Source organism: Meriones unguiculatus, chromosome 15 (genome assembly GCF_030254825.1).
Source record: "Meriones unguiculatus strain TT.TT164.6M chromosome 15, Bangor_MerUng_6.1, whole genome shotgun sequence".
Classification (NCBI taxonomy): domain Eukaryota; kingdom Metazoa; phylum Chordata; class Mammalia; order Rodentia; family Muridae; genus Meriones; species Meriones unguiculatus.
In genome coordinates, this window is record NC_083362.1 from 2837324 (window position 1) to 2864084 (window position 26761).

At 50.3% G+C, this 26761-nt stretch overlaps 1 protein-coding gene across 4 annotated transcripts in view; it reads right to left on the reverse strand.

The window, feature by feature from the left end:
* Positions 1 to 26761, reverse strand: part of Prkar1b (protein kinase cAMP-dependent type I regulatory subunit beta) — a 134655-nt gene that overhangs the window by 87090 nt on the left and 20804 nt on the right. Inside the window, exons 1-6 of one of the 4 annotated variants that reach the window (XM_060367981.1) lie at positions 24609 to 24881; positions 24285 to 24456; positions 22727 to 22849; positions 21928 to 22126; positions 4499 to 4669; positions 1852 to 1943 (exon numbers count right to left, since the gene is read on the reverse strand). In XM_060367981.1, coding sequence (XP_060223964.1) covers positions 1852 to 1943; positions 4499 to 4669; positions 21928 to 22104 — 440 coding nt within the window. In that variant the 5' untranslated portion in view covers positions 22105 to 22126; positions 22727 to 22849; positions 24285 to 24456; positions 24609 to 24881. Of the gene's footprint in view, positions 1 to 1851; positions 1944 to 4498; positions 4670 to 21927; positions 22127 to 22726; positions 22850 to 24014; positions 24236 to 24284; positions 24457 to 24608; positions 24882 to 26761 lie in introns of those variants that run through there. The other 3 variants (XM_021640706.2, XM_021640707.2, XM_060367980.1) reach the window with 3 other exon arrangements.

The window sequence follows — 26761 nt, forward strand, 5'->3', positions numbered from 1 at the left end:
CCTCTTGGCCATCTGTTTACAGTTTCTCTCGTTGTGTGTGGCCTGAGGTATCCTGGATACCTAGGAGAGGGGAGGTTAACTGAGGGGTCTCTACGGCCCAGCAGACCCACTGAATCCCCAGGAAAGCTTCGGTGGCATTGAACTTTGTCATCAGAACTTGGTTTTGTTTGGTTTTCAAGTCAGGGTTTATCTGTGTAGCCTTGGCTGTCCTGGAAGTAACGCTATAGACCAGACTGGCTTCTAACCCACAGAGATCCACCTGCCTCTGCCCCCTGAGTGCTGGTATTAAAGGTGCGTGCCACCATTGCCCGGCTGTCACTAGAACAGTGAAAGGCGGTGGGGGTAGACGGTGTTTAAACCTTCCCGGGGAAGGGCTCGCCCCTTATCAGGTTAATCATATCTGCTGTCTTCTGTGTCACACAGGGGCATCCTCAGGCCCCAGGGATTGGCTCGTGAGTACACTACTCCCTACCAAACCGGGGCAGGACGGCACTGGTTATTTTTCCAGTCACCAGTGTCAGACCCCTGACAGAGGCAGCGAGAAGCTGTTCATTCTGGATCACAGTCAAAGGGAGTCAGCTCCTAACGACAAGGAAGACAGGGTGACCCGGGCGGCTCTATGCACGGTGGCGGGAGCTTGTGGTATAAAACCTGTTCACGTGTTTGTAGGTCGGAAAGCAGAGAACATGGAACAGAAATGGGCACTATATAAGTGCCCGCCCCCAGAGACCTACCTCTGACAATCATGCCTCAGGGCTCACAGCCTCTACAAACCCCCACAGTCACACCGGCTGAATACCGAGAGTTCAGCCGCACGAGGGCCGGCAAGATGGTTCGGTAAAGGGGCTTGCTGCCGAGCTGGTGACCTGAGTTCAAGCCCCAGGACTCACCCAATGGAAGGAGAGAACAATTCCTGAAAGTTACACATGCATATGTGCACAAACTCACATATACTAAATAAGTAAACGTACACATTGAACAAAAAAGCAAACCAAATTTGGGGATTCAATCTCAAGAGCTAACAAAGAGGAGTCGCGCTGGCCGCCTACACCAGGTGATGTAGACAAATATATCCACGGTTTTTGAGGCAGGGTCTCGCGTCATCTAGACCAGCTTCAGACTAGGTACGCAGCTGAAAATATACCTTGAACTTATGACCCTCCTGCCAGTGTTGGAATTAGAGGTGTGTGCCACCATGCCTGGTCTACGTGAATCTTCACACTTATTAGAAGTACTTTTATCTATCAAACCCATCTTGGTTTTTTTTTTCTTTTCTTTATTTTATTTTTTTTTTGAGATAGAGTCTTGCCTGTGTAGATATGGATTGCCTTGAACTCGCAGCAGTCCTCCTGCCTCAGCCTCCTGAGTGTTGAGATTATAAACATATACCACCATGCCCAGATAAAACTCTGGTTTTCCTAATCATTTATACAATTAACTTTTCAAAGCCAGCCCTGGCTCCTTCCTGGCTCCCGGGCTTCTCTCCCTGGAGGAATAACAACTTCCTTCCCACTCCACTGCTCCTCCGGCCCTGGCATATGGAAGCTGTTGAGACATTCGGCCACGTGGTCAGCACTAAAGACAACACCACTACTGTGCCTTTCCATAGGCTTGAGGATGTGGGAGCCATGACTCTGCACCCAGTGTTTGAGAGAGACGGCTCAACTCTCCCCCAGGACCGGGGACACAGTTCCTGCACTGGTCCAGATGGACACCCAGATATGTAGTGTGGAAGCTGCCCCTTCCTTGTGAGCCCATGGGAGCATCTGCTTCTCCCAAAGCCGGCATGCCCCTGACTGCCAGCACGGTTTAGCCCGGAGGGTAGTGTGCAGACGCCTCAGTCACGCCTACCTCCTCTCGTTGTCATCCAGGTGTGAGAAGAGCACGTTCTTCGAAATGGCCTTAGCCAGCGCTGTCATGGTCTTATAGTCCTTGGGAATGACCTATGGAGAAGACCAGGATCAGACCTTTTAGCCCTGGGGACAGAGCCAGTTTTCTAAGCTGCTGCTAAAAACTAAGGAAACGACCCGGCCGGCACTGATTCTCCTGCTGTCCTCATGGACGTAGTATCAGACCTTGCCAGAACAGTAGGAAAGGCCATATATATTTTACTTTAAATTGTTAAAATTACATTTATCTGTTTACTGGGGTTAGGGTTCGTGTGCTGCAGTGCTCATGTGGAGGTCAGCCTGCAGAAGGCAGTTTTCTCTTTCTACTATGTGAGTTCTAGGTATCCAGTTCAAGTCATGAGGCTTAGTAGCAAGCATGCTTGCCTGCTGAGCCATCTTGCCAGCCCACTGTTAGAAGTTTTTTAAATAAATAAGGAGCAAGAAAATGGAGCAGTCTAGTAAGAGGCTTGGGCACAGTCTAGTCTAGAGTTTGGAACTGTTTTGGGCCTGTGGCTCTTTGAAAATTCAGAACCACTTACAAGATGCCAGAAGACAGCCAGTACCTTTCGTTAATAGTTTTGTTGTTGTTTTTACTTTCACTAAATTTGTAGAAAGATGATAAGCAGTTGTTTAAAGATTAGAAAGCTGAATATGTATAGCTCAGTAATATAGTGCCTACCTAGAATCCCCCAGTGAGGGGCTGGGGTGTGGCTCAGTGGTAAAATACCTGCCTAGAATCCCCCAGTGAGGGGCTGGGTGTGGCTCAGTAAAGCCCTTTCTCACATGTGTAAGGCCCTGTGTTCTATACCCAGTGCCATAAACTGAAATAAAACCAGACCAAATCTGCACCAAATATGCCTCATTGATGTACAATGCCAGTCTGAGAGATGTGAGTTCAGATGCCATGTCAACAATTCTTCTGTAAAAAGGAGCTATTCTCAACCCTTTTGAGAGAACCTCAGTTCAGTCTGTCAGAGGTGTTTCTATGAGGGCTGTGCACACAGACTCTGAGGTCTAATACTGCCTCTGGTCTGGGCAACAAGGGCTGGGCCGAGGTTTTCCATGACCTCATAAGTCTTTCTGTATCTGCATAACAAGGAAATCTTTGCATTTTCTATTCCTGCTCAGGGTATCCCATTTTACCCAGAGATGTACCTAAAGCTTCTATAAAATAAGTCTTGGGTTCCCAGCATATGTCATGGCATAGGCAAGCTGTTGGATAATGGACACCTATCCTGAACTCCTGACCCTTGGTGATGCATATACCCCTATACCCCTTGACCTATTTTCCCACTCCTTATCTATCCATGTTGCGTTGGCTATTGTCCCAAGTGAAGGCCCTTAAACTACTTTTATGTTTCCAATATCAGCCATCAAATCCAGAGACTCACCCATGCTCTACCACTGAGCCACACCCCAGCCCCTCACTGGGGGATTCTAGGCAGGGACTCTACCACTGAGCCACACCCCAGCCCCTCACTGGGGGATTCTAGGCAGGGACTCTACCACTAAGCCACACCCCAGCCCCTCACTGAGGAATTCTAGGCAAACACTCTACATTGTGCCATCACCCTTACCCATTGAGTTTTGGGAGTCCTACTGGATCTGATGGTTAAGTACCATCCATGTTTTAATCTTTCATGTTTTAAAGCTTTCTTGGATGACCTTCTTCTGTCTCAGGTCCCTGTCAGGTAATACTCAGGGTCCTTCCACTTTGGTCCTCTGATCTGTGACATGTGTCATGCTTGCCTGCTTTTGATGGACTTGAAACTGTGCTCCACAAGGCCCCTGAGTTTGGAACTCTCTGAAGCTTTGCACAAAGTTAAACTGTAGTTCTAGGAATGGGGATGACGGCCACATGGGGGAAGTGCTCTGAGGAGTTCGCGTGATTTGATCTTGCTATGTAGCCCAGGCCGGCCTGGATCATGGGCATGCATCACCATACCCTACAGCTTCCTAGCTGAGTTTACCATAATGCCATTGTCAGTTTTTATCATCTGCTCAAACAGTATTAAATCCTGGGAAGAAGGCAGCAGTGGGAATTTAGAGGCTGCCGTGCTGTTTTTCAAGATGAAAAGCATTCGTATGCTGATGAGGGGGACAGCTGCATGGTAGTGGGAATGCTTGCCACCACCTGGCTGTGCACCTAGAAATGGCTAAGCTGGTGCACAGGTACAGCTGCCGTGCCTCCCAAATGCCTGCGTGGGTCCCCTAAAGCACCCTTGTTGAGGAATTTGCAGACCAGGCATGTGGAAGTGGTTGGGTTGCTGAGGTCTAAGGGTGGAGTCCAGGTTTCACGGCTTTGTGCCCTTAATAGAGACTAGAGGTCAAGAAGCAGGACAGAATTGCAGCCTGCCTTGTCCTGGAGAACCTTCCTCTCTTCTTCCTAAGCCTGCTGAAGTCCTAACACTATAGGGAGCTCCCGAGATCCACCCCAGAGGTTACCACAGCACCATGATGACAATAATCCCACCCATAACCAAGTCTCCCATGCCATATGACCCCATTGCTCTGGCCAGACAGGAAATCAAATCCCCAGGGCTGACAGGGATGTGTGTGTGTGTGTGTGTGTGTGTGTGTGTGTGTGTGTGTGTGTTGGGGTCCTTTACCTTCCTCACATAGGAGACAGCATCTTCTTCAGTGTAGACCTCAGCACTCACACCACCCCGCCGACTGCGTGCCTTTACCACAGGGTTTGGAGGAATTGGGGAGATCTCTTCATCATGGGAATCACACTGCGAGTTGGACTTCTGCCGAGCCAGGATCTGCCTGTTCTCCTCCTGTGAGAGAAAAAAATGGAAGGTGAGAAATTGGCTGTCATCTGAGCATGGTGGCTAAGACCTGTCATCCCAGCTACTCAAGAGGCTGAGGCAGGAGGATCAGCAAATTCAAGGCCATCCTGGTCTGAAGGTGAGACCCTTGTCTCAAAATAAGTCAGAAGAAAGTTGGGGATGTAATTCAATGGTAGAATGCCTGCCTAGAATCCTCCAGCAAGCAGCTGGGGGTGTGGCTCAGTGGTAGAGCCCCTGCCTAGAATCCCCCAGTGAGGGGCTGGGGTGTGGCTCAGTGGTAGAGCCCCTGCCTAGAATCCCCCAGTGAGGGGCTGGGGTGTGGCTCAGTGGTAGAGCACCTGCCTAGAATTCCCCAATTGAGGGGCTGGGGTAAGGCTCAGTGGTAGAGAACCTGCCTAGAATCCCCCAATGAGGGGCCAGGGTGTGGCTCAATGGCAGAGTTCTTGTCTAGAATCTCCCCAGTGAGGAGTGGGGTCATAGTCCTACACTAGAGCATTGGCTGTACATGCCCAAGGCCCTGTATCTATTATCTCCAAGACAACAAAAGACAAGACCATACCAGAAAGCAGCTGTCAGAGAATAGCCTCGCCTAAGAATTCTGTATGTGGAAACAGGGTCCAGGGTCTTCAGGATGAAGAAGGAACTCACAGCTCACACCACAAGCTCCTGATCATCATCAGCCCTGGAGGACCTCAGATGCCATTGATGCCTCCTCTCTTACAACTCTTAGCAGTGACAACCATCACTTCAGTGCCAGCTATAGAGTTAGCCCCTCTCTCCATCATCCCTCCAGACATCGGCCCCTCCCCTGCCAGGCCCTGGGCATCTCCACACTTTCCAGCTCTCAACTGGGCAACTCTGCCAACCATAATGCCCAGCCCAGACTCTCTTCTCTTCATTTCTGTAGTGAGAAACTTTACACCTGGTGCCTGATGCCAACGTCTCATATTCTGAGGCCACCGCTAGTATCTAACACCCCATGGGGGCTCTACCCACCCTGTACCTTGGTTACCAACCCGTAGTCAACAGGACCTATCTATGTTGCCTACCTCTGCTCCCACCACATAACCATCCCCTGTTCCCCTGATGGTTCTCTGCCCCAGGGCCTTTGCCCTTGCTGTTCTGACATTCTAGCATGCTTAGAGCAACTCGTGGCCCCATGTTCCATCCTGAGGTCTATGTTCCATCACTAAACTTCAATGACCAATTGTCACTGGTGTTCTATCTCCAAATTCATGTCCACCTCAAACCTCATTGGGAAAAGACATTTCTCTCTTCAAAAATGCGCCTAAGGATGATATTAAGCAAGATCATAGATGATCCAGACAGACCTCCACACCTAATGGAAATATAGTTGTAAAACCTAAGATATTGAGACACAGGAGAGACCAGAAGATCAAGGTAGAGGTTGGAGTAACACACCTATGAGTCGTACTGTGGGCCACTATAGCCCCGGGTGGCAAGAAGGACCCTCTCCAGCCTCCTGCGGCGAGCACAGCCCTGTGCTGTCCTCAGAGTCCTGGCCTCCACGGCCCTCAGGCTGCCTCAGAGAGTCAGCACTGGCTTAGGAAGGCAGAGAAAGAGAGAGAGAGAGAGAGCTGTACCCTATCCCCGGGTCCCACACGGAGGCCCCGGAAGCCAGTTTCTGCTCAGGCTGTGGTCTGTTCTTCTCTATGTATGCCAGCCCCACCATGATCTCAGTAATGGCCACCCTCCCCTGCACCTTCAGAGAGGGGTCCCATCTGTGGGAAAGGTTCAACTTGAGCTCCAGTTCTGCAGGGAGTAGAGGCCAGAGAAGGTTGGCCTCCTACTCTACCCATTCATCACCTACCCTCCCCTTCTGGACTCTCTAAACAGCCAGAGCCCTCCCAGCATCCACATCTGGCTCAGCCAAGAGTCTTCCTGAGAGAACCGAATGGCAGGATGCCCTCCGCTCTTCTTAGAGGGGGCTGTGGCCGTCCTCCAGCCCATGGTGTCATGCCCATCTTCTACCAACTGTAGTCTGGAAATATTACATGGAAATTTCTAAAAATGAAGAGTTTACAAGATTTTTTCTTTGTCTGATCATTTTTGCAGTGCTAACGATGGAGCCCAGGGCTTGGCACATCTAAGTAAGCTCTCTACCACTGAGTCATGCTCCAAGCCTTTCACTGAGGTATTCTAGGCAGGTGTCAAACCACTGAGCCACCCCACTAACCCCGTGCTTGTTTTTATTTTGAGACAGGGTCTTGCTACGTTGCCAATGCTCATCTTGAGCTCCTAATCCTCCAGCCTTAGCATCAGGAATTGCCGGAGTTAACTTCTCTTCCCCACAACCTTCATGATTCCTCTCAGCTCTTGGGACAGCTCCCAGCCCAGAGCCCTTCCTGTCAGCATGATGGAATCTTCTAGCAGGTTGGAGGCTTATGGATTGCCCCCAAGTGGGTCACTGGTGGGTGTAGAACTCAGATGGACCCACCAAGGCTTTCTGATAGCCCCAGACAGAGCCTACCCAGCACAAGCCTGAGACCATGGTTCAAGATGTCCATCTGCAGGTGCACAGTATGAAGGACCCTGGGAAGGACTGCAGTGTCAGACACAGCCGAGGTGGGGTCCCTTTCTGTGATCAGGAACTCCCTGCCATGACTTTAAAAAAAAAAAGAGGCTGGCTGTGAAAGAACTCAAAGTGCCTTAGCTTCCTGCTGGCTACGAGGTTTGTGGCAACCCAGGCTGTCCATGGGCCTGTGAAAAATGAGAGATGAGAGCCACGTATGGTTTAGATAGGATGCATGCTTTTGGAAGGCCCTAGGCTCTATCCCCGGCACCACATAGAACAGTTCACCTGTAATCCCAGTGCTTAGACGGTACAGGAAGAAGGATCAGGAGTTCAAGGACAGCCTCTGCTGCACAGCAAATTCAGAGCCAGCTTTCAATATACATGAGATCCTGCCAAGAGAAAACCAAACGTGGAAAATTCTGCTGACTGCCAGCTGACCTTTCCAATCTGAGCATGAAGGTCCTTGCACACAGACCTGAGCAGGCATGACTGCGCACGAGGTGCCAGGTGTCGGCAAAGTGCTGCCAACACTGTCCAGAACTCCCAACCTCCCCTTTTTCTCACGTGACAGCTGGAGCCCACTCCTCACAGAGGTGGAGGCCACAGGCTACCTGCTGCTCTAACCAAGGAACCCACATCTCCACCCATCAGCGTGGCCAGGGAACGGGGCCTCATCCCAGTGACTGGTGGAATCTCAACTCTTCAGATCAGTGGATCCTGAACACCCAGCCAGGAAACCACAAAGAATGTTCAATGCAGTCCTACAAAGCCGTTTAAGAATATCTTTTACAGAATTTCCCGCAAGAAGACAGCAGGTGGGCGAGGCGGCTCCCCCCCTCCAGACACTCCACTCTAACGATAGTACATTAAATATGTGCGTATATAAAATCCACACCGCTGAGGAGAACGGGAAAGACGCCATCAAAAGGTTTCAGAAGATTCCGGGAAAACCCAGCCAACCCAGGAGTAGAATCCAAGACAGACGTGGGTTTCCCTAGCTTCAGGAAGGGAGTGGGGTGCCCTGCAGAGCCTCCTGGAGCACAGTGGAAGCCAGAGCAGACCCCAGATGAGGAAGGTTAAAAAAAAAAAAAAAAAACAGACCCTGGGTTGGCCATACACCAGGCCAACTCCACAGGCTCTCATTGCTTCCCTTGGCTTAACTTTTGTTATGGAAATGTTCAAGATAATACAAAAGTATGACTCACCAAGCACCCAGAGCCCAGATCTCCCCAAGATCAAAGGAGACCCACTCCTCCCTCCCACCCCCCTTAGTCACTCCTTCTTGAAGAGAACCTAAGAGGCCACCACGTGATCTGAAGGAGCAGCCACATCTTGAAGAAAATGAAATTCTGCTTGCCGGTTTGTGGATATAAATAACATCGAAATGACGTATTCCAGAAATGATACCTCCACCACCACACACCCCAAAGCCAGACTTCGTGAGCAAGGACAGTTCTCTCCAGTGGGCAGAGGCTTCTGTCCAAGGAAGTTGAGCAATACACCATCTAGTGGGTGGCCATTCCATGCTCCTGAGAGCCCAGCTCGGAATGAACCCAGGACCCCCATCAACCCCTACATTGAAAGGTGGATGGAGGTGTTTGGGGAAAACCTCAGCTAGTGGAACAACCCCAGCCTGGTAGAACAAGCTTGGGTGTCATCCCCGCACTGGAGAGGCTTAGGCAGAAAGACCATGAGTTTGGGGCCAACCTGGGCTACATAAGTAAGACGCTGTCTCAAGACACAAACAATAGGGCTGAGAATGTGTCTCTGTGGGTAGGTGGTTCACTTAGCACTCATGAAGCCCTGGCTTTGATCCCCAGCACTTCATTAGCAGAGAAAAGTGGCACACATCTCACACACCTACAATCTTAGCCCTCCAGGGGGCCTGTTACTACATAGTGAGTTTTAGAACAGCCAGCGATATGAGGCGAGACACTGTCTCAAATTCAAAAAGTAAATAACAAACAAAGAAAAGGAAAAATACACACATACAGACAGGGGCTCCAAGAACAAGTTATATTATTGTAGGAAACATCTGAATTACAGGACACAAACCCTCCTACCTCCACCCTGCTCAGCCACAGGGGTCCCTGAGGGCAGCTGTGAGGGAAGCTTCCACCCATGCCCAGGGATGAAGGCTGGACCTCCCAGAACATCAATGGGAGGCTGACTCACCAGCCCTGTAGTTTGAGCATAGACCTCAGCATTACCGGCTGACTCATTTCTACAAGATCTCATCCCATGCCTTCCCCACACGCTGAAACACACATGGTGTGTGCCCTATCATGACTGTGGCCCTGTCATGCACCAGGCTTGGCGAAGCCTGGGGCGGAGCTGCAGGAGGTAGGGTGCACTCCACTGGCACTGGCTGTCTTGTCTCGCTCCAAACCTGGTACTCTAGAACCTCAGGCAAAGTAACACCACATTGTCCTGTTGCCTTGACAACCAACGTCAGCATCTCTGAGACAGCTGCCATTCTCTTAAATCTCCCTCCATTGCCACCATCAGAACAGACCAACAAGTAGGTCTAGAAATATCTTGTCTAATCAGAAAGGTCATTGCTGGGTTGCGTGTGTGCCCATTGGAGGTCAGAAGACACCTCTTGCTCTCAAGTGCTGTTCACTGTTCTTGTGTTTGTTTTTTTGAGACAGTCTCTCTCCCTGGCCTGGAACTCAGCAAGCCGGCTAAGCTAGCTGCCCAGCCTTCCCAGTGCTGGATCACAAGGGACCATTACCTTGCCTAGCTACTTTAAAAAGACACACCATATATATGGATACATCATATGCATAAATATATGAGTATATTGTATACATAAATATATGAATACCTTATATACATAAATTTATAAATACATATAAATATATAAAGTTCTGGGAACTGAACTCACGTCCTCATGTTTACACATACTTTTATCAACTAAGCTATCTCTCCAGCCCTACTACTGGTCTTGTTGTTGTTTTGATTTGACGGTTGGTTGGTTGATTTGTTTTGTTTGTTTGAGAAGGGGTCTTAGGCTAGCCTCAAACTTACTATATATTTCAGGTTGACCTTGAAGCTCTGGCCACTCTGGAGTGCTGGGCTGACAGATGTGTGCTATCTGCCCAGTTGATCTGTGCAGTCGAAGTTGTGGGTAATGAGGCACCGCCACAGAGCCACTACACGCCCAGCCGCCACTGCTACCTGCACCCAGGCTCAGGCTAGTGATGTCTTCCGTGGCAGGCTCTGGGCCTTTGCTTTGTGATTTAAAACAATAGCTGTCCATGAAAAAAAAAAATACAGTGCTCAGGTATGGAACTCTCAAAAAACTTAAAAAAAAAACAGCTTAGGGTTGGATGACAGCTCAGCTACAAGCATAGGAACTGCAGCTATAAATGTCCACATGAAAAGCTGGGTGTGGTCAGGTGTTGGTATTCTTAGTGCTGGAAGGCTGCTAAGTAGCTCCTGTAGGCTTCTACCTAGAAGAGTGATAGACATTGACCCCTGGCCTACACACACACCCCAGCATGTGCTCACACACATGCACGCATACACACATGCATGCTTGCACGCAAGCACACAGGCACAAACAATTCCCAGCACACTTAACATGTGCTGTGACAGATGCCAACCTATCAGCAATATTCTTTTCACAGACAGCTATTTTAGGTCAAAATGTCAATGACCCAGGCTTGGAACCTGAGTGTCTATAAAGCACAGGCTGGCCCCTCTCCCAGATGGAGGGGGAAATCCCTCAGGTTAGGCTGATCACTTCTTTTAGGGAGCAGATGTCCCACCCTCTCACATCCCAAGAGCTAGTCCTGTTAGGTCCCCGAGGACCCACCCTGTGACTTCAGTTACATCCCCAGCAACCCTGTGAAGGTAACGGCACCAAACCGCACCAAGACAATGCATTTAACTAGCACGAAGACGAGACAGGGCAACCCTGCACTCACTCTCTGGGTGTATCGTAGTGCCGCCCCACCCCACCCCACCCCACCAGGTGTCTCCTTCTGTTAACACCTGAGCTTAAAGTCTATGTTAAAATGTTTCTTAGCGCCAGCCTGCCCGATGCCAGCATGTGATGCCAGGACACACAAAATGGAAAGAAAGAAGCAATCCAAGTTGTCCTCTGACCTCTCCCATGTAAGAGAACATACACCCCAATAAATAAACAAATGTAACTAAAACTTTTAGAATTATTCTTTGTGTGTGGGTGTTTTCATGGCTGACTAATATTCCGCTGAATGGACATACCACACTTTGTTGAGTCCTTTGTCTACTGGTCCTTCTGAGCTGCTGTGAGCAATGCTGCTGTGAGCACTCAAGAACAGATGTGCCTGAATACCTTCCATCTTCAGAGCTTAGGGTATTCGCTCAGATGCAGAGCTACTGCGTCATGCAGTGATGAAGGCTCCACTCCATTATTCGTTTATTTATTTATGGGGGCTGAGTATTCGTGGTGCAGCATGCGTACGTGGAGGTCGGCGGAGAACTTGTGGAGTTGATTCTCTCCTTCCACCTCGGGGACTGAACTCAGAGCACCAGGCTTGGCAGCAAGCCCCTCTACCCACTGAGCAATCTTGCCAGCTCCAATGTTCCGCTGTTTAAGGGACTGCTGGACTCTCCATGGCAGCTACACTGTTTTACATCAGAAAAACTGTGAGGCTTCAGCTCCTCCACACTGTCACCAACATGTTATTCCACAGGGTTTCTCTGTGTAGCCCTGGTTTCCCTGGAACCTACTCCATTGACCAGTCTGGCCTCCAACTCAGAGAATCCGCCTGCCTCTGCCTCCCTACTGCTGGTTGTAAGTAGGGTACTATTAAATGGTATTTAAAAAAAAAAAAACTGTTCTCAGTTGAGTGGTGGTAGTGCACCCCTCTAATTCCAGCACACTGAGGGGCAGAGGCAGGCAGATCTCTGTGAGTTCAACGCCAGCCTGGTCTACAGAGTGAGTTTCAGGACAGCCAGGGCTGCACAGAGAAACTCTATCTTGAGGAAAAAAAATAAAATAAAATAAAAATTGAGTTCTCATGGGTCAGCAAGAGGCATTAGTAAATAAGGGGCTTGCCACCCCGCCTGACAGCCCGAGTTCAGGCCCTGGAACCTACATCACTGAAGAAAACCAAATTGTCCTCTGTCAGCAAGTTACATGAGAGCCTCCACTGTTCTCAGCCAGAGTCTTCCCTCACTGAGGTCTTTTCTTAGCTACTTTGCTTTTGGTGTTGGCTGTGGTGGTGACTAAACTCGGGGCCCCGTGCTTGTCAGGCATGAGCTCTGAGTTACGTCCGTAGCTTTGGGCACACTTTCCACTACTGTCATCGGTAGGAAGGGCTGAGCTGCCAGTGGCACAAAGGAGACAGTAGCAGCTACAGAGTAGGAGCAACGATGCTACAAGTGGTTCCGGGGCAGTGGCAACAAGAGAAAAGTTTAGGGGTGCCAGGGACAAAAATCAAGGAACACAGGCTCCAGTCACAGGAGGGACTCCAGAAGGGTGCCAAGACTCAGAGGCTGAGGTCCTGAACCCAGAACCAAGAGCTCTGATCCTCACACCGGAGGCCAGTTCAGAAGCAGAGGCACCAGCAGACACTGCCCCCGGCTGCTACGGCCCCCTGTGGCTGTAACCAGAGGGAGGCAAGGCATTACAACAGCTGCCAAGCGGAGGAGCAATGCATCTTGTAGGACTCTGAGCCTCCCACTCTGCCTATCTGAGCTCCAGGATTCGGGTAGTCAAGGGCCCAGCATGGCTGGTCACCTGGGCACAGTTCCTACCCAGGTAGAACAGGAGTCCAGCAACTCATGTGTACCGGTATGCTTTCCCTTGTTGAGTATAAGCCACGCCCTGTCTCGGAAGCAGTGTCAGGATAGTACAAGCACCAGTGGAGAGAGTGAATGCGTGAGTGAGTGGATGAATGAAAAGGCAGCATCATATAAGCCTTCACAACACAAGCTACCACTCAGCCACCCAGCGACCCTGTGATGAGGAAGACAAGGAACGAAGATGCAGGGGTCACAGTGGCCCCTGTGAGGGACCCCTGAAAGCCCTTCCAGGAAAAGTGAGAATTCAGCAAAGTGTCACTCCAGATCAAGGCATGGGTGGCAATGGGTGAGTCATAGTGGCTTGGTTAGGTGACAGGGCAGGGATGAACTCTGGTTTTTCACGAGGCCTTAGATAGCAGGGCTATGTTGAGACAAATCACCTTTGCCAGACCCACAGCCAGGTGGAAACACGTAGACAGATGTTCCTGGGTCTCCCTGCATCTCTCAGTGGCTCCTGTTCCGGAAGCGGGTGTGGCTCTGCTCCCTTAAGTTCTCCCTTGAGGACCCTGGACAGCACTCACACACGCCATCACAAAAGTAGGCCACCTCTCCTTCCTTCCCCGGGCTGCACTCTGCGAGGGGCACCAGCAGTCCTGGCAGAGAATGTGTTCCCAAGTCAACAGTGGTCAAGTTGAGCAGGACACAGGTGTTCCAAAACACGGAAGCTGTGGGTCTCTGGAGTCACCAGGAGGAGGCAGGGCAGGGCTTTGTGCCAGGCGATCTCTCCCAGCCTTGCCTCCCGCTTTGCCTCTGGTCAGTGCCAGCATAACCAAGCCCTCCTTCCTCCCCCCCTTTCAGCCCCCCCCACACACACACTTAGGGATTCAGGACCGCCTTTGGCTTTTCAGACCCTGCCCCTTCCTGTCTCCTGTTTTCACACTAAAGCAGGACAGTCAAGGTCAAGGGTTAGGACAGGCTTTCCCAGCCAAAGGAATTTTCCTAACAAGTGTGGGAAAAAGTTTCCAGAAAGCTCCTTCAGAATGCGCCCAGGAATGAAGTGAAGGGGGGACTGTCTCCATCCTGCCCCACAGGGACCAGTCAACTTCCTGGGCTCTGAATAGTGTTCTCCCTCTCAGCTGACCACAGTTTTCCTACAACCCTCCCCCCACACACACATACGCACACACACACATCCAGGACAAACACCACAGCTGCCAGGGGGAAGCAAACACAGGAGTGGGCCTGGACTCAACAGAGGTTTGACCCTCCCTCCGAAAAAAGTCAGCACACCTTTGGGGGACAGATAGAATTCCTCAGCCCCACCAACTTCAGCTGTCCACTTCCCTGCCCTGGAGAACGAGATTCAGGAGAGCCAGAGAGGCCGTTTCTGAGGGGAGACATCCTGACTTCACGGCACATCTACCCAAGGCAGGGAGAGCAGGGGAGCCACTGTGGGCCCGGAGGACTTCTCCACAGAAATTCAGGGCCAGCCCTCTGCACTCTGAAGGTCCGGGTCTAAAGGAAGAGGCCTGTATTTGAGGACCTGGTTCTCCTCAAATCCTGCCAGGGTAGGCCAGTCACCAATCCTGGCAGGAATCCCAAGAGCCTCTGGGATACATCGAGGAAAGCTGGGAGTGAATTAGCCCATGTGGGAAAGCTGAGGACAGAAAAGGGTAAGGCATCTGGTTGCGGGAGTGGTTACCTAGCCATTCAGCACAGAGAGTAGAAAAAACAAACAAACCACAATTCTTCAAGTATCTATGACGCACCTACTGTATGCCAATCTTCGAATAGAAAATAAGACATGAGGCGAGGGCCGAGAATCCTACACGTTTGGAAGGGGTCAAACAGGGCTTCCAGGAGGAGGAGATTTCCAAATCAACCCCAGAGTTCAACTGCCGCCCTGGAAAAGGAGTTCCAGGAGCAGGGGATGCTCCGCTGAGTTCTGAGTCACACAGTCCAGAAAGGAAACTTTCCCCACCTGAGACACTCGGACCCCCTGACCACTCCTGCCAGACAGCTATCGCTTCATTTCTTTTCTGAGAGACTTGGGTTTAATTGTGCAGGCTTCCATCATTGGTTTAATTTGCAAACTGTGTGTGTGTGTGTGTGTGTGTGTGTGTGTGTGTGTGTGTGTTAGGGATGGAACCCAGAGCCCCTCAGCTTCTGCTTTTAATTTTTCTCATTTATTTATTCTGCCTTGGTGGGGAGGTAGCATCTTTCTAACCCAGGCTAGCCTCAGACTTGAAGTAACCCTAATACCTCAGCTTCTTGGACAATTCTCAGAAATTACAGAGCTGTACCACAATGTCTGGCATGTCTGAACTCTGCTTTGCTGTTCTGCTCTACCCTGACCTCTCAGGTTAGACTCCGGGGGCTGATCAGTGTCTCCCCTCCTTATGGAATTTAACTTAGAAATAGGGCATTCGATGTGTAGCTTTAAGAATGAGGGAAGAGTTGCTGAAGTGATGATACTTGGACACATGAACTAGCTTGTGCAAAACCTGTAATACTGTTAGTAGTAAAAATTAAGGCTGCCTGAGGCTGTAGCTCAACTGTGAAGCAGCTGCCTACAATTCCCCAGCAAGGGGCTGGAGTGTGGCTCAGTAGAAGAGCCCATGCCTAGAATCCCCCAGTGAGGGGCTGGGGTGTGGCTCAGTGGTAGAGCCCCTGCCTAGGATCCCCCAGTGAGGGGCTGGGTGTGGCTCAGTGGTAGAGCCCCTGCCTAGGATCCCCCAGTGAGGGGCTGGGGTGTGGCTCAGTGATAGAGCACCTGCCTAGGATCCCCCAGTGAGGGGTTAGGGTGTGGCCTATATAGTAATACATGAAACTTATTACTTAAATTGTAAATAATATCAACATATCAGATCAGTGGTAGATATTATCATATTGGACTTAAAAACCTAAAATCAAGCCACACCTGAGAAGCTGAGGCAGGAGGATCAAGTGTTCAAAGCCAGCCTGGGCTATGTTAGAAATGGAAATGGGACTCAATTGGTAGAGGTCTAGCTACACTGAGTCCTGGGTTTGATTTCCAGATGCGCATCCACCGTCTCAGCACCCAAGAGGTAGAGGCAGGAGGATCAGGAGTTTAAGTTTATCTTTAGCCACATAGTGATTTTGAGACCAGCTATGGCTATAAGAGATGCTGTTTTGACAAACAAACAAACAAACTTAATAAAAGACTGAGGAGAAATTAACACACGACTGATGTTGGAGGTCTCAATGGTCCTTGTTTTCCACAAAGGATCAGAAAACTGGCAAGAATGCAGAATGGAGTTGGCATTCCATGGGAAGAAGGCTCAGCTGGTAAAGGCACGTGCTGCCAAGTCTGATGACCGACGTTCTATCCCCACAACCCAGAAGGAGAAAAAGAAACAGAAGGAGGAGAAGGGGACCAGCTCCTACAGGCCGTTCACTGACTTCCACAAATATACCATGCGTGGCACTGGAGCCCACACACATACACGCACATGCACAAAATAAATTTTAAAACAGAATGAACACTTTTAAGCCCAGATGTGGTGATTGCACACACTGAATTCCAGCATTGGGAAGGCAGAGGCAGGTGGATCTCTGTGAATTCAAGGCTAGCCTGGTCTACAGAGTGAATTCCAGGACAGCCAGGACAGTGTCTCGAAAAAAATAATAATAATAATTAAAAAAATAATGCAAATTGCCATGACCCTGAACTTTCAGGGAGAGCTGCAGAGTGCTCTACCTGACCTCCTCAAGTACTTATGGAGGTGTCACCCCAAACCAACACTGTCATCTTCCAGAAAGCACATCTTCATGAGCTGGAAAGGTTTGGAGTCTTTCTGTGCTCTTGGACCACACAATGAAGCCAGACTTGAATAACAGAAATATCTGGAAAACCTCCAGATACTGCAAAAATTAAACAAAGAAAAATCTCCACAAACGAAGCAAAGATTAGGTTCCTAGAGAGATGGAAAGTATCTTGAGCCTAGTAAAACAAGGAAGACAAAACCCCCAGCATCAACACATGTAGAATGTTGCCAAAACAGTGTTCACGGGAAATGTGTGGACTTCAATGTTTCCTTTCAAAAAGAATTAAACTCCTATTTTGACATTTCACGATACGCTTTGGAAAGGATGCAGCCATCAATACAGCACAAAGAAGGAAATCGTAAAAATAAGAGCAAAGGCAACAACATTGAATGGAAAAAATAAAGATCCAGAGAGTGGATGGAACTAACATCTACTTGAAAAGACACTCAGGGGCTAGAGCAGTGGCTCAGTGGATAAGAGGACCAGCTGCTCTCGAAAGAAGATCCAAGGTCAGCGCCCAGCCCCGCCCAGCCCCCCCCCCCCACAGCTCACAACCGTCTGTAAGTCCAGTTCCAGTGCCAACGCTCTCTTCTGGCCTCCAAGGCCCCCAGCACATAAGTGCACAGACGTACATGTAGGCAAAGCACATAAAATAAACTTTAAACAGAAACAAAAACCATCAGAATTGATGATCCTCTAGACAGGCTGGTTAACAGCAGCAGAAAGGCGCTAAGTACCAATATCAAGAACGAAATACGGGGCTTTGAGATGATCAGCTGGCCTCCCTCGAGGCTCTTCCCGAGGACCAGGATGGCTAAAACAATGGGCCGGCCAGATGGCTTGGTGAGTGAAGGCCCTGGGTGTGCAAACTTGATAACCGAGTGCTAGCCTGGCATCTACATGTGCTGGTTGGCCTCCATTTCTGACCTGACACAACCCAGAATCACCGGGGAAAAGTCTCAATGGGGAATCGTCCAGATCAGGTTGGCCTGTGGGTGTGTCTGTGGGGAATGCTCTTGATTTCTCTAGTCTAAGTGGGGGGAAGACACGCCCATCGTGGACGGTGCCATTCTCTCGGTCAGTGTCTCTTTCCTAAGGCTGCTCCTCCTGCTGTGGGGACCCCCAGCCGCGAGATTATTTTTGTTGCTATTTCTTAACTGTAGTTTTGCCACAGCTGTGGATCAGAATGTAAACATCCATGTTTCGGATGGTCTCAGGCGACCCCTGTGAAAGGGTCCTTTAGCACCTCTCCCAAAGGGATCTTGATCCACAGGTTGAGGTGACCTGCTGGCATAAACCTTTATTCCCAGTACTCAGGAGACAAAGAAATATGATTGTGAGTTCAGCCTGGTCTGCGTAGTGGAGTTCTGGGCTAGCCAGGACTACATAGTGAGAACCTGTATCCCACCCCCCGCCCCCCCAAAAAAAAGCTAGCTGAGCACGAAACATTCATACATTCATTTTCTCTCTGTCTTGGATGTGATATGACTAGCTGCCCCTCCACTGTTGCACAGACACACACATCCACACTCATGTACACAAACACACAGAATACTGAGCAATTGCACACCGAGCAATCATTGAAGAGGATGTGTTCACAGAAAAGATGACAAATAGAGACATGCATGAAGTATGAAACTGCCACTGCCACAAGGTCACACACAGCTAAAGATTGTTTTTAAATAGCACCGCCAGGAAAAAAGGGGCAGGGGGCAGGGTGAGTTGATGGGGGAGAAATGTCCCTGAGTTGGCAAGAGCATTAGCCAAACACCGGGTCCTCAGTTTGAATCCCTACCACCCATGTAAAAAAACTGGGTGTTGCTGAGAATGGTGGCACATACCTTTGATCCCAGCACTCAGGAGGCAGAGACAGGTGGATCTCTGAGTTGGAGGCCAGCCTGGTCTACAGAGTGAGTTCCATGACAACCAGAGCTACACAGAAAAACCTGTATCCAAAAACAGCAACAACAACAGCAAAGGCTAGGATTGCCTGTGAGCACACCCGTAAGCCCAGCTTTGGGGTGTGCTAGCTCCGGGTTGAGAGGAAGACCCTGTCTCCTGGAACTGAGGCAGAGAATGATGGAGAATGGCACCCACACAAACACACACACAGACAACAGCAACGAGGAGAAATAACACTTATCGTGGAGGTGGGGACCCTAAAGAGTTTGGTATCTTCTCTCTACTTCTAAATTTAACAGTTGTTCCTTTATAGATGACTTTATTTGTTCTTCTGTTTTGTTTTGAGTTATGATATTTTCCTGACAGTGTCTCCCTGTGCAGCCCAGCCTGGCCTTGATCCTCCTGCCTCAGGCTCCTGAGTGCCAGGATGACGGGCATGTACCACCGAGCCAGGTTCGTGAACTCTTCTTAAACGCTGTGGGGGTTCTGGCAAGTTAGCTCTGTCAGTGAAAACGCTTATAGCTACAGCTTACAGTCCAAGTTTGTAATCCCAGCACCAAGGAGGCAGAGGCAAGCAAATTCCTGGGGCTCGAGAGCCAGCCAGCTCAGCCGAATGGATGAGCTCCAGGTTCAGCAAGAAACCCTGTCACAACAAAGCAATACAGTGAGCGGGATTAACGGAGACACCAACATCCATCTCTGACCTCCACGCAGGTGCACACATCATAGGCACTTGTGTGCCTACGTGCACATGAACACATACGCAGAAATATAAATAATTAAATAGCAATTAAAAATTTCACTTTAAAGGGCTGTAGGGAGTTGGCTCAGTGGTTAAAAGGGTGTACTGCTTCACAGAGGACCCCAGTTCTGTTCCCACCACCCATGTTGGGCGGCTCACAAATGCCTGAAATTCCAACTCCAAGGATTCAGCACCCCCTTCTGGCCTCCAAAGACATCTTCATTTATGTGCTACACACACACACACACACACAGAGTTAACAATAACAATAAAAACAAATTTAAAACATTTTGATAGGTAAGCACCGGCCTCTGCCAGGAGTACTACCCCTCCATTCACGGCGGACAGACTGTCTTTATTAAAGAGAAGAACAAGGTTCACTCCTTTGAGCTAGGCATGGCAGTGATGTCTATAGCCCCAGCACTCCAGGCCTAGGGCAGGAGGATCATAAGCTTGAGGCCACCCTGGGAGGCATAGCAATACCCCGTTTCCAAAAAAAAAAAAAAAAAGTACAATACAAACTATCGATGGTTCAGCAATTGACAGCACTTACTCTTTATAGGACCTGGGTTCGATTCCCAGTACCAGATCTAGCAACTCACAACTGTCCATTACTCCAGTTCCACAGGATCTGATACCCTCTTCCAACCTCCATGTGTACATGGTACATAGGCATGCATGCAAGCAAAACACTCATGCACACACAGTAAAATAAATAAATCTTTAAAAATTAAAACATAATGATAAATAGTAGTAGTTGTTGCTTTGGGCCAGGGCTGTGATTACAGGAACCCCACGAAAAGTGTCTAAAACCAGGTGGTTCACAGATGCCACAAAGCAAGCTCAGCCTGATGAGACTCCCCACATTCCCATCTCTCTGCAAGACCAGGAAGAGCTAAATGGCCTCCAGTGACACTTGTCTCATCGATACTCTGGGTGGGGAAGGTTTGGTAAGGAAAGATGGAGCCAGTGCCTGAAAGAGAAGCAGAATGCAGCAATGGGCTCATGACAGAACCCCTTGCTAGCCAGCCAGCCCAGCTAGGGGCAGAACCCAGCAGGGTGGCTGGGGAACACTGGAGGGACATCATTCACAGACTATAAGGGCATCTGTCTTCAGAACAGTAAGGCTTTAGAGGTGAGGTCGAGTGTGCATATGATCCTTGCACTCTGGATCAGGAGATCTGCATGCTGAGGCAGGAGGATTGTAAGTCTGAGGCCAGTCTGAGTTACAGAGTATGACCCTGTCACAAAGAAAGAGGGAGGGAGAAATAGAAGGAAGGAAGGAGGGAGGGGGAGAGAGGGAGAGAGAAAGCACTTCTTCCCATCCAACATGCCTGGGTCGTACTCCTCCATCCATACTGCAGATCAGGGATGCAGATCAACATGGACCTGGACTACACACAGCCACATCTCCTGCGTGATCAGAGCTACTTGCCTTTAATTTATGTCTATGTACATGTGTGTCTATGTGTATGCATGCGTGTTCATGTATGTGCACAGGTGTAATGTGTGTGCCTGGTGCCTGTGGAGACCAAAAGAAGGCCCTGGATCCCATGCAAATGGAGTTAAAGATGGTAATAAGCCACCATGTGGGTGCTAGGAATTAAACCTGGATCTTGTGGCAGAGCAATCAGTGTTCTTAACTGTTGAGCTAGATCTTCACTCCTTCTCTCACTGGAATGGGGGGGTAGGGGGGCTTGACAGTCACCAGCTGGTCACCAGGCCTCAAAATGGTTTCTATAACTAGCCCTCAATTAGACAAAGTGGTACAGGCCTGTAATCTCAGCATTGAAAGAAATGAAGCAGAAGACTGCAGCAGGCATCAGATTGACCTGGACTTTGGTGTGAGACCCTCTCAACACACACACACATTACCAGACCCCATCCTTAGCCCTGCCCCCAACATGAAAGTGCCAATGCTCCCTGTGGCCACTAACCAGGCTCAGATTCACAAGCCTTGAACCGCTGGCCATGAGAGTTCTGAGGACCATGAACCTCAAAGTAATAGAGGGAGGGATTCTGGGGCCCAAAGATGAGCCCAAAGCCAAACAAAGAAAGGTCAGTGTCAAGTCAACTGTGTGACTGAGGATGGAGCCCAGGGCCTCATGCATTGGGGGTGGGGTGAACAGGAGCTCTACCACTGAGCCACACCCCAGCCCCTCACTGGGGAATTCTAGGCAGGAGCTCTACCACTGAGCCACATCCCTGCCCCTCACTGGGGCATTCTAAGCAGGTGCTCTACCACTGAGCCACACCCCAGCCCCTCACTGGGGGATTCTAGGCAGCTGCTCCACTGCTGAGCTAGGTTCCTAACTCCTCACTGGAGATATACAGGTAAGGGCTCTACTACTGATCCATGTCCCCAGCCCCTAAATGGGTGATTCTAGGCAAATTCTTTCCTATGGAGCCTCAGCCCCATCTCTGCTTCTCATGGTCTTGACAGATCCTGAGACATAGGGACATCACCCTTAGAATTCCAAGGAGGGACATGAAGCAGGCTTGCCAAGGGTACCTGCAAAAGACACTGGTGGCACTGACCTTCTCCAGCTTCTCGAAGTGCTCCCGGAGGAACCGCAGTGGCCGATCAGGCTTGGCAATACAGAGGTGCACAATGCATTCTTTGAGCACCTGCTGGATACCATGTTTCTGCACGTACATCTCGCATCCTTTCAGAGAGTCCTCATCCTCCGAGTGGAAGCATGATGGGGAGGCCATGGTCAGAATGTCCTTTACAGTCCTGTCAAGAAAAATCAAGTCAGCCTTAGCAGGTGCCGGGGAAGCCAAACTGTTCTGCTGCTGTGCTTTATAAAGTACACATGGGCCTGGGGCGCAGCCAACCCGATACACAGAAGACTGAGGCAGAGGACTGTGAGTTCAAGGCTTGCCTGATCAGGACCGGCCTATACAACACAGTGAGAACCTGTCTCAAAGTCAAAAGTAAGAAAGCTGGGATGGGGGTTAGGGAAGGTGGCTTAGTTGGAAGAACTAGCTAGCCTGATATGCAGGTTTCATCCAGGACTAAGCAAACTCTGCAGTGACATGTGCCTTTAACCCCAGACTACCCAGGAGTGAGAGGCATGAAGATAAGGAGTTTAAGGAGTTTTAAAGTCAGCCTTGGCTACATATCAAGTTGGAGGTCAGCTTGGTCTACATAGACTTTGTTGAAGAAGAAGAAAAGGAGGAAGATAAGGAAAAGGAGGAGAAGGGCAAGAAGAGAAGAAGGAGACGGAGAAGAGGAGGAAGGGAAGGAGGAGGGGGAGGAGGAGACTGAGAGGGTGGCTTATTGGGTAAAACACAGTCCAAGCTTGAGGACAGGAGGTCAGTCCCTAGCACCCACCTCAATGCCAGGTGGTCATGGCAGCCTGTAATCCCAGTGTGTGGGGGATGAGGACAGGATCCCTGGAGCAAGCTGGCCAGCTAGAACAGCTGAATCAGTGCATGCTGAGTTCAGGGAGCAACCCTGCCTCAATATATAAAGTAGAGAATAGTCAAGGAAAACACCCCACACCAACCACTGGCCTACACACACACACACACACACACACACACACACACACACGTGAACATGCCTGCGCACACAGCACACATACACATTTTTTAAACTCCTAATTAAAAAAACAAAACAAAACAAAACAAAAAACCCATAAGGTTGTACATCAGTGGTATCGGGCCTGCCCAGCGTGGAAGGCTTATTGCTAAGGATTATGTCCAGTGTTCTACAGGAGGTATAGCGCCAGAAGTCACATTTGTGGGGGGTCTTTCTGTGATGAGAGGGTTCATTCCTCAAAGCCTCAAATGCCTTCCTTACCTCTGAACAAATTCTTGTAGCCATGGAAAAAGGTCTAGCAAAATTTGTGTGCGCTCCGCTCTACATCTCCGAGAAATTTCAGGTGGAGAAAGTTGGATGTTTGGCGCCCGCACCATGGGACCCACGTTGTCAGACGGCTTCATTTTCACCCACCCCTCCCCCTTTTTAGGGACAGTGAAATGTAGATGTTGTCACCATCTAAGGCCCCCGGCGGGGATGTGAGGGGCGTGGATTTGCTGTCAAAAGATGGACTGGTTTATTTCATGAGGAAAGGAAAACTGAGCTGGGCGGGGTGGGGGGTGGGGTGGGAGAGCTTGGAAGACGGTAACAGAGGCCCGAAGGCTCTAGAACACACCAGTGTGTGTCCTGCGCAAGGTTGACTCAGAATGTCTAGGTCACCGCCCCGCCCCACACGGGTTGGAGTCACCCAGCCTACAGGCCTGGGAGTTTGAAGGAGGGACCCCACGCCGATGAGGTACACCTGGCCTCGGGAGGATGGGAATCGCCCTGATCGTGACCCAGTCCCCAGCCCTGAGCCCACCAGAGGAGCAGTTGGGATGCCCCCAAATGGTGGTGGATGCTGGGTGCCTCCAGACCCTGGTGGGTGCAGGGGACCGGCCCAACCCTGTCCTGGGCGCTTGTACAAGGGCCTGGCTCCACCTAAGACGCCAGCAGTTTCCCACAACCGGGGTGGCCCTGCGGCCGATTTCGCCGCTCCCCAAATCGCTCGTGTCCCCGTGAGTCCCCCCAGCTCCCTCAGAGACCCAGCTCCAGATAGGGCCTGGTCCCTGGACAGACCCCGTCCCAGCCCGCGTACCTGTGGAGATGCGCGGTGGCCGAGGCCGGAGGCAGCTGCGCGGGGACGGCGAGCGGGTCCCCGCACTGCAGCGGCGCCGCCCTCTGCCCGCCCCCGCTGCGCGCCGCCGGCCGCCAGGCCCCGCGCACTGCGCCCGCGCGGGTCGCCCACCGACCGCTGCCCTCCCCGGGGCGCCCCACTGCTGTCTCTGAATGGCAGCGACGCACCGGAGCTCTCCTGCCGCCAAGATCTCCTGCCACCCCAACCCTCTCCCACTGAAGCTCTTCCAACCTGGCTGGCGCAGCTAGCTCCTCCGGGGCCCAGGCGCTCTGGGGCACACCACCGCGCTCGGTCTGAGCTGTCACCCTGGAGAGGGGGAAGTCGCATTCGTGTCTGCCCACTCTAAAGCCGAGGCCTGTAGCAAAAATTAGCCACCACGCATCCTCTCCTGCGCCATCTGCTCCTGTGGGGACAGAGTGTATCTTCTCACAGGAGGAAGGGTGAGGCTCGCAGGAGGTTGGCGCGAGAGGCCACCTCCAGCCTTCACTGCGGCCTGTCTCTGTTCCCCTGTCCCCCACCACCCATCCATCTCCTCACTCACTTGCCCACACTCACCCGTTCCCCACGTCTATTCTTCATTCACCTGTGTACATTCCCTACCCTTCGTCTGTACCCATCACTCAGCTAATGCTACCTCCGGCCTCAGTCATCAGGCCACCCTCTCCCGACACGCGTGCCTCCACACGGCCACCAGCCTGGCCCGTCGCTCTCAGCAGGCAGGGCTGGCTGTGGCCACAGCTCTTCCTTCCAGTGCGAAGGTAAACCGGGGCGTAAGGGCTTCCTGGCTTGGGGTGGGACTCAGCCGTGGGCGTGCTGGCCTAGCATGTGTGAAGCTCGGGCCCCAGCCTCAGCACTGCACAGACAGGGCACGGTGGCGCACGCCTGTGATCCCAGCACGTGGGATGTTGAGACAAGAGAATCAGCTCAAAGGATCCCCTACAACAGCAAATCTGAGGTCAGCTTGGGCTACATGAGGCTGTCTCAGATAAAAGCAAATCTGTAAGCAAATTAATGATGAGCCAAAACAAGAATATATAATAAAATAAGCAGAAATAATGAAGAGGACACAGTTCCTATTTCCCCAGCCTTTCCCACCAGGCTCCCAGCACTGTCTGTGAGACAGGCACACCCTTAAACTGGGCACACCTTTTGGGAAAGGGTAGCTTTTCAGGAATTCAAGTCCCATCTTTCCGGAACTGAAAACTTGCCTCATGTGTAACCCATGTGCTTGGAACTGCTATAGACCAGCACGGGGTGGGATCCCCCGCCGTCTACATCAGCCCCTCCATCCATCACTTCTCCTCCAGCCCCAACTCCTCCTGGCTTCTGCAGGCAGCACTGAGCAAAGCCAGCAAAAAGAAAGCATTTTTATTTTTTTTTTATTTTTATTAATTACAGTTTATTCACTTGTATCCCAGCTGTAGCCCCCTCCCCGACCCTCTCCCAACTCTACCCTCCCTCCCTCATCTCCTATGCCCCTCTCCAAGTCCAATGATAGGGGAGGTCCTCCTCACCTTCCATCTGACCCTCGTCTATCAGGTCTCATCAGGACTGGCTTCTTTGTCTTCCTCTGTGGACTGCTAAGGCTGCTCCCCCCTCAGGAGGAAATGATCAAAGAGCCAGACACTGAGTTCATGTCAGACAGTCCCTGTTCCTATTATTGGGGAACCGTCTTGGACACTCAGCTGCCATGGGCTACATCTGTGCAGGGGTTCTAAGTTATCTCCCTGCATGGTTCTTGTTTGGAGTATCAGTCTCAGAAAAGACCCCTGTGCCTAGATTTTTTGGCTCTGTTGCTCCCCTTGTGGAGCTCCTGTTCCCTCCAGGTCTTCCTATCTCCCCCTTCTTTCATAAGATTCCCTGCACTCTGCCCAAAGTTTGGCTATGAATCTCAGCATATGTTTTGATACCCTGCTGGGTGGCGTCTTTCAGACGCCCTCTGTGGTAGAGTCCTGTCCCCTTCCCTGTTTTCTCCCTCTTCTGATGTCCATCTCATTTGCCTTTCTGAATGAAGATTGAGCATATTACCCATGGTTCTCATGAAACTGAAAATCTTCTGTAAAGCAAAGGACACTGTCATCAGAACAAAACAACAGCTGACAGATTGGGAAAGGATCTTCACCAACCCTATATATGACAGAGGGCTAATATCCAGAATATATAAAGAACTTAAGAAGTTAAACACTAACAAATCAAGTAACCCAATTAAAAAATGGGGTACAGAGCTAAACAGAGAATTCTTCATAGAGGAACATCAAATGGCAGAGAAACACTTAAAGAAACACTCAACATCCTTAGTCATCAGGGAAATGCAAATCAAAAAGACCCTTAGATTTCACCTTACACCATCAGAATGGCTAAGATCAAAAACTCAAGTGACAACACATGCTGGAGTGGCTGTGGAGAAAGGAGAACCCTCCTCCATTGCTGGTGGGAATGTAAACTTGTACAACCACTTTGGAAATCAATCTGACGATTTCTCAGACAATTAGGGATAGTGCTACCTCAAGACCCAGCTATACCACTCCTAGGCATATATCCAAAAGATGCTCAAGTATACAACAAAGACATTTGCTCAACCATGTTTGTAGCAGCTTTATTTGTAATAGCCAGAATCTGAAAACAACCCTGATGTCCCTCCGTTGAGGAATGGATACAGAAATTGTGGTACTTTTACACAATGGAATACTACTCAGCAATCAAAAACA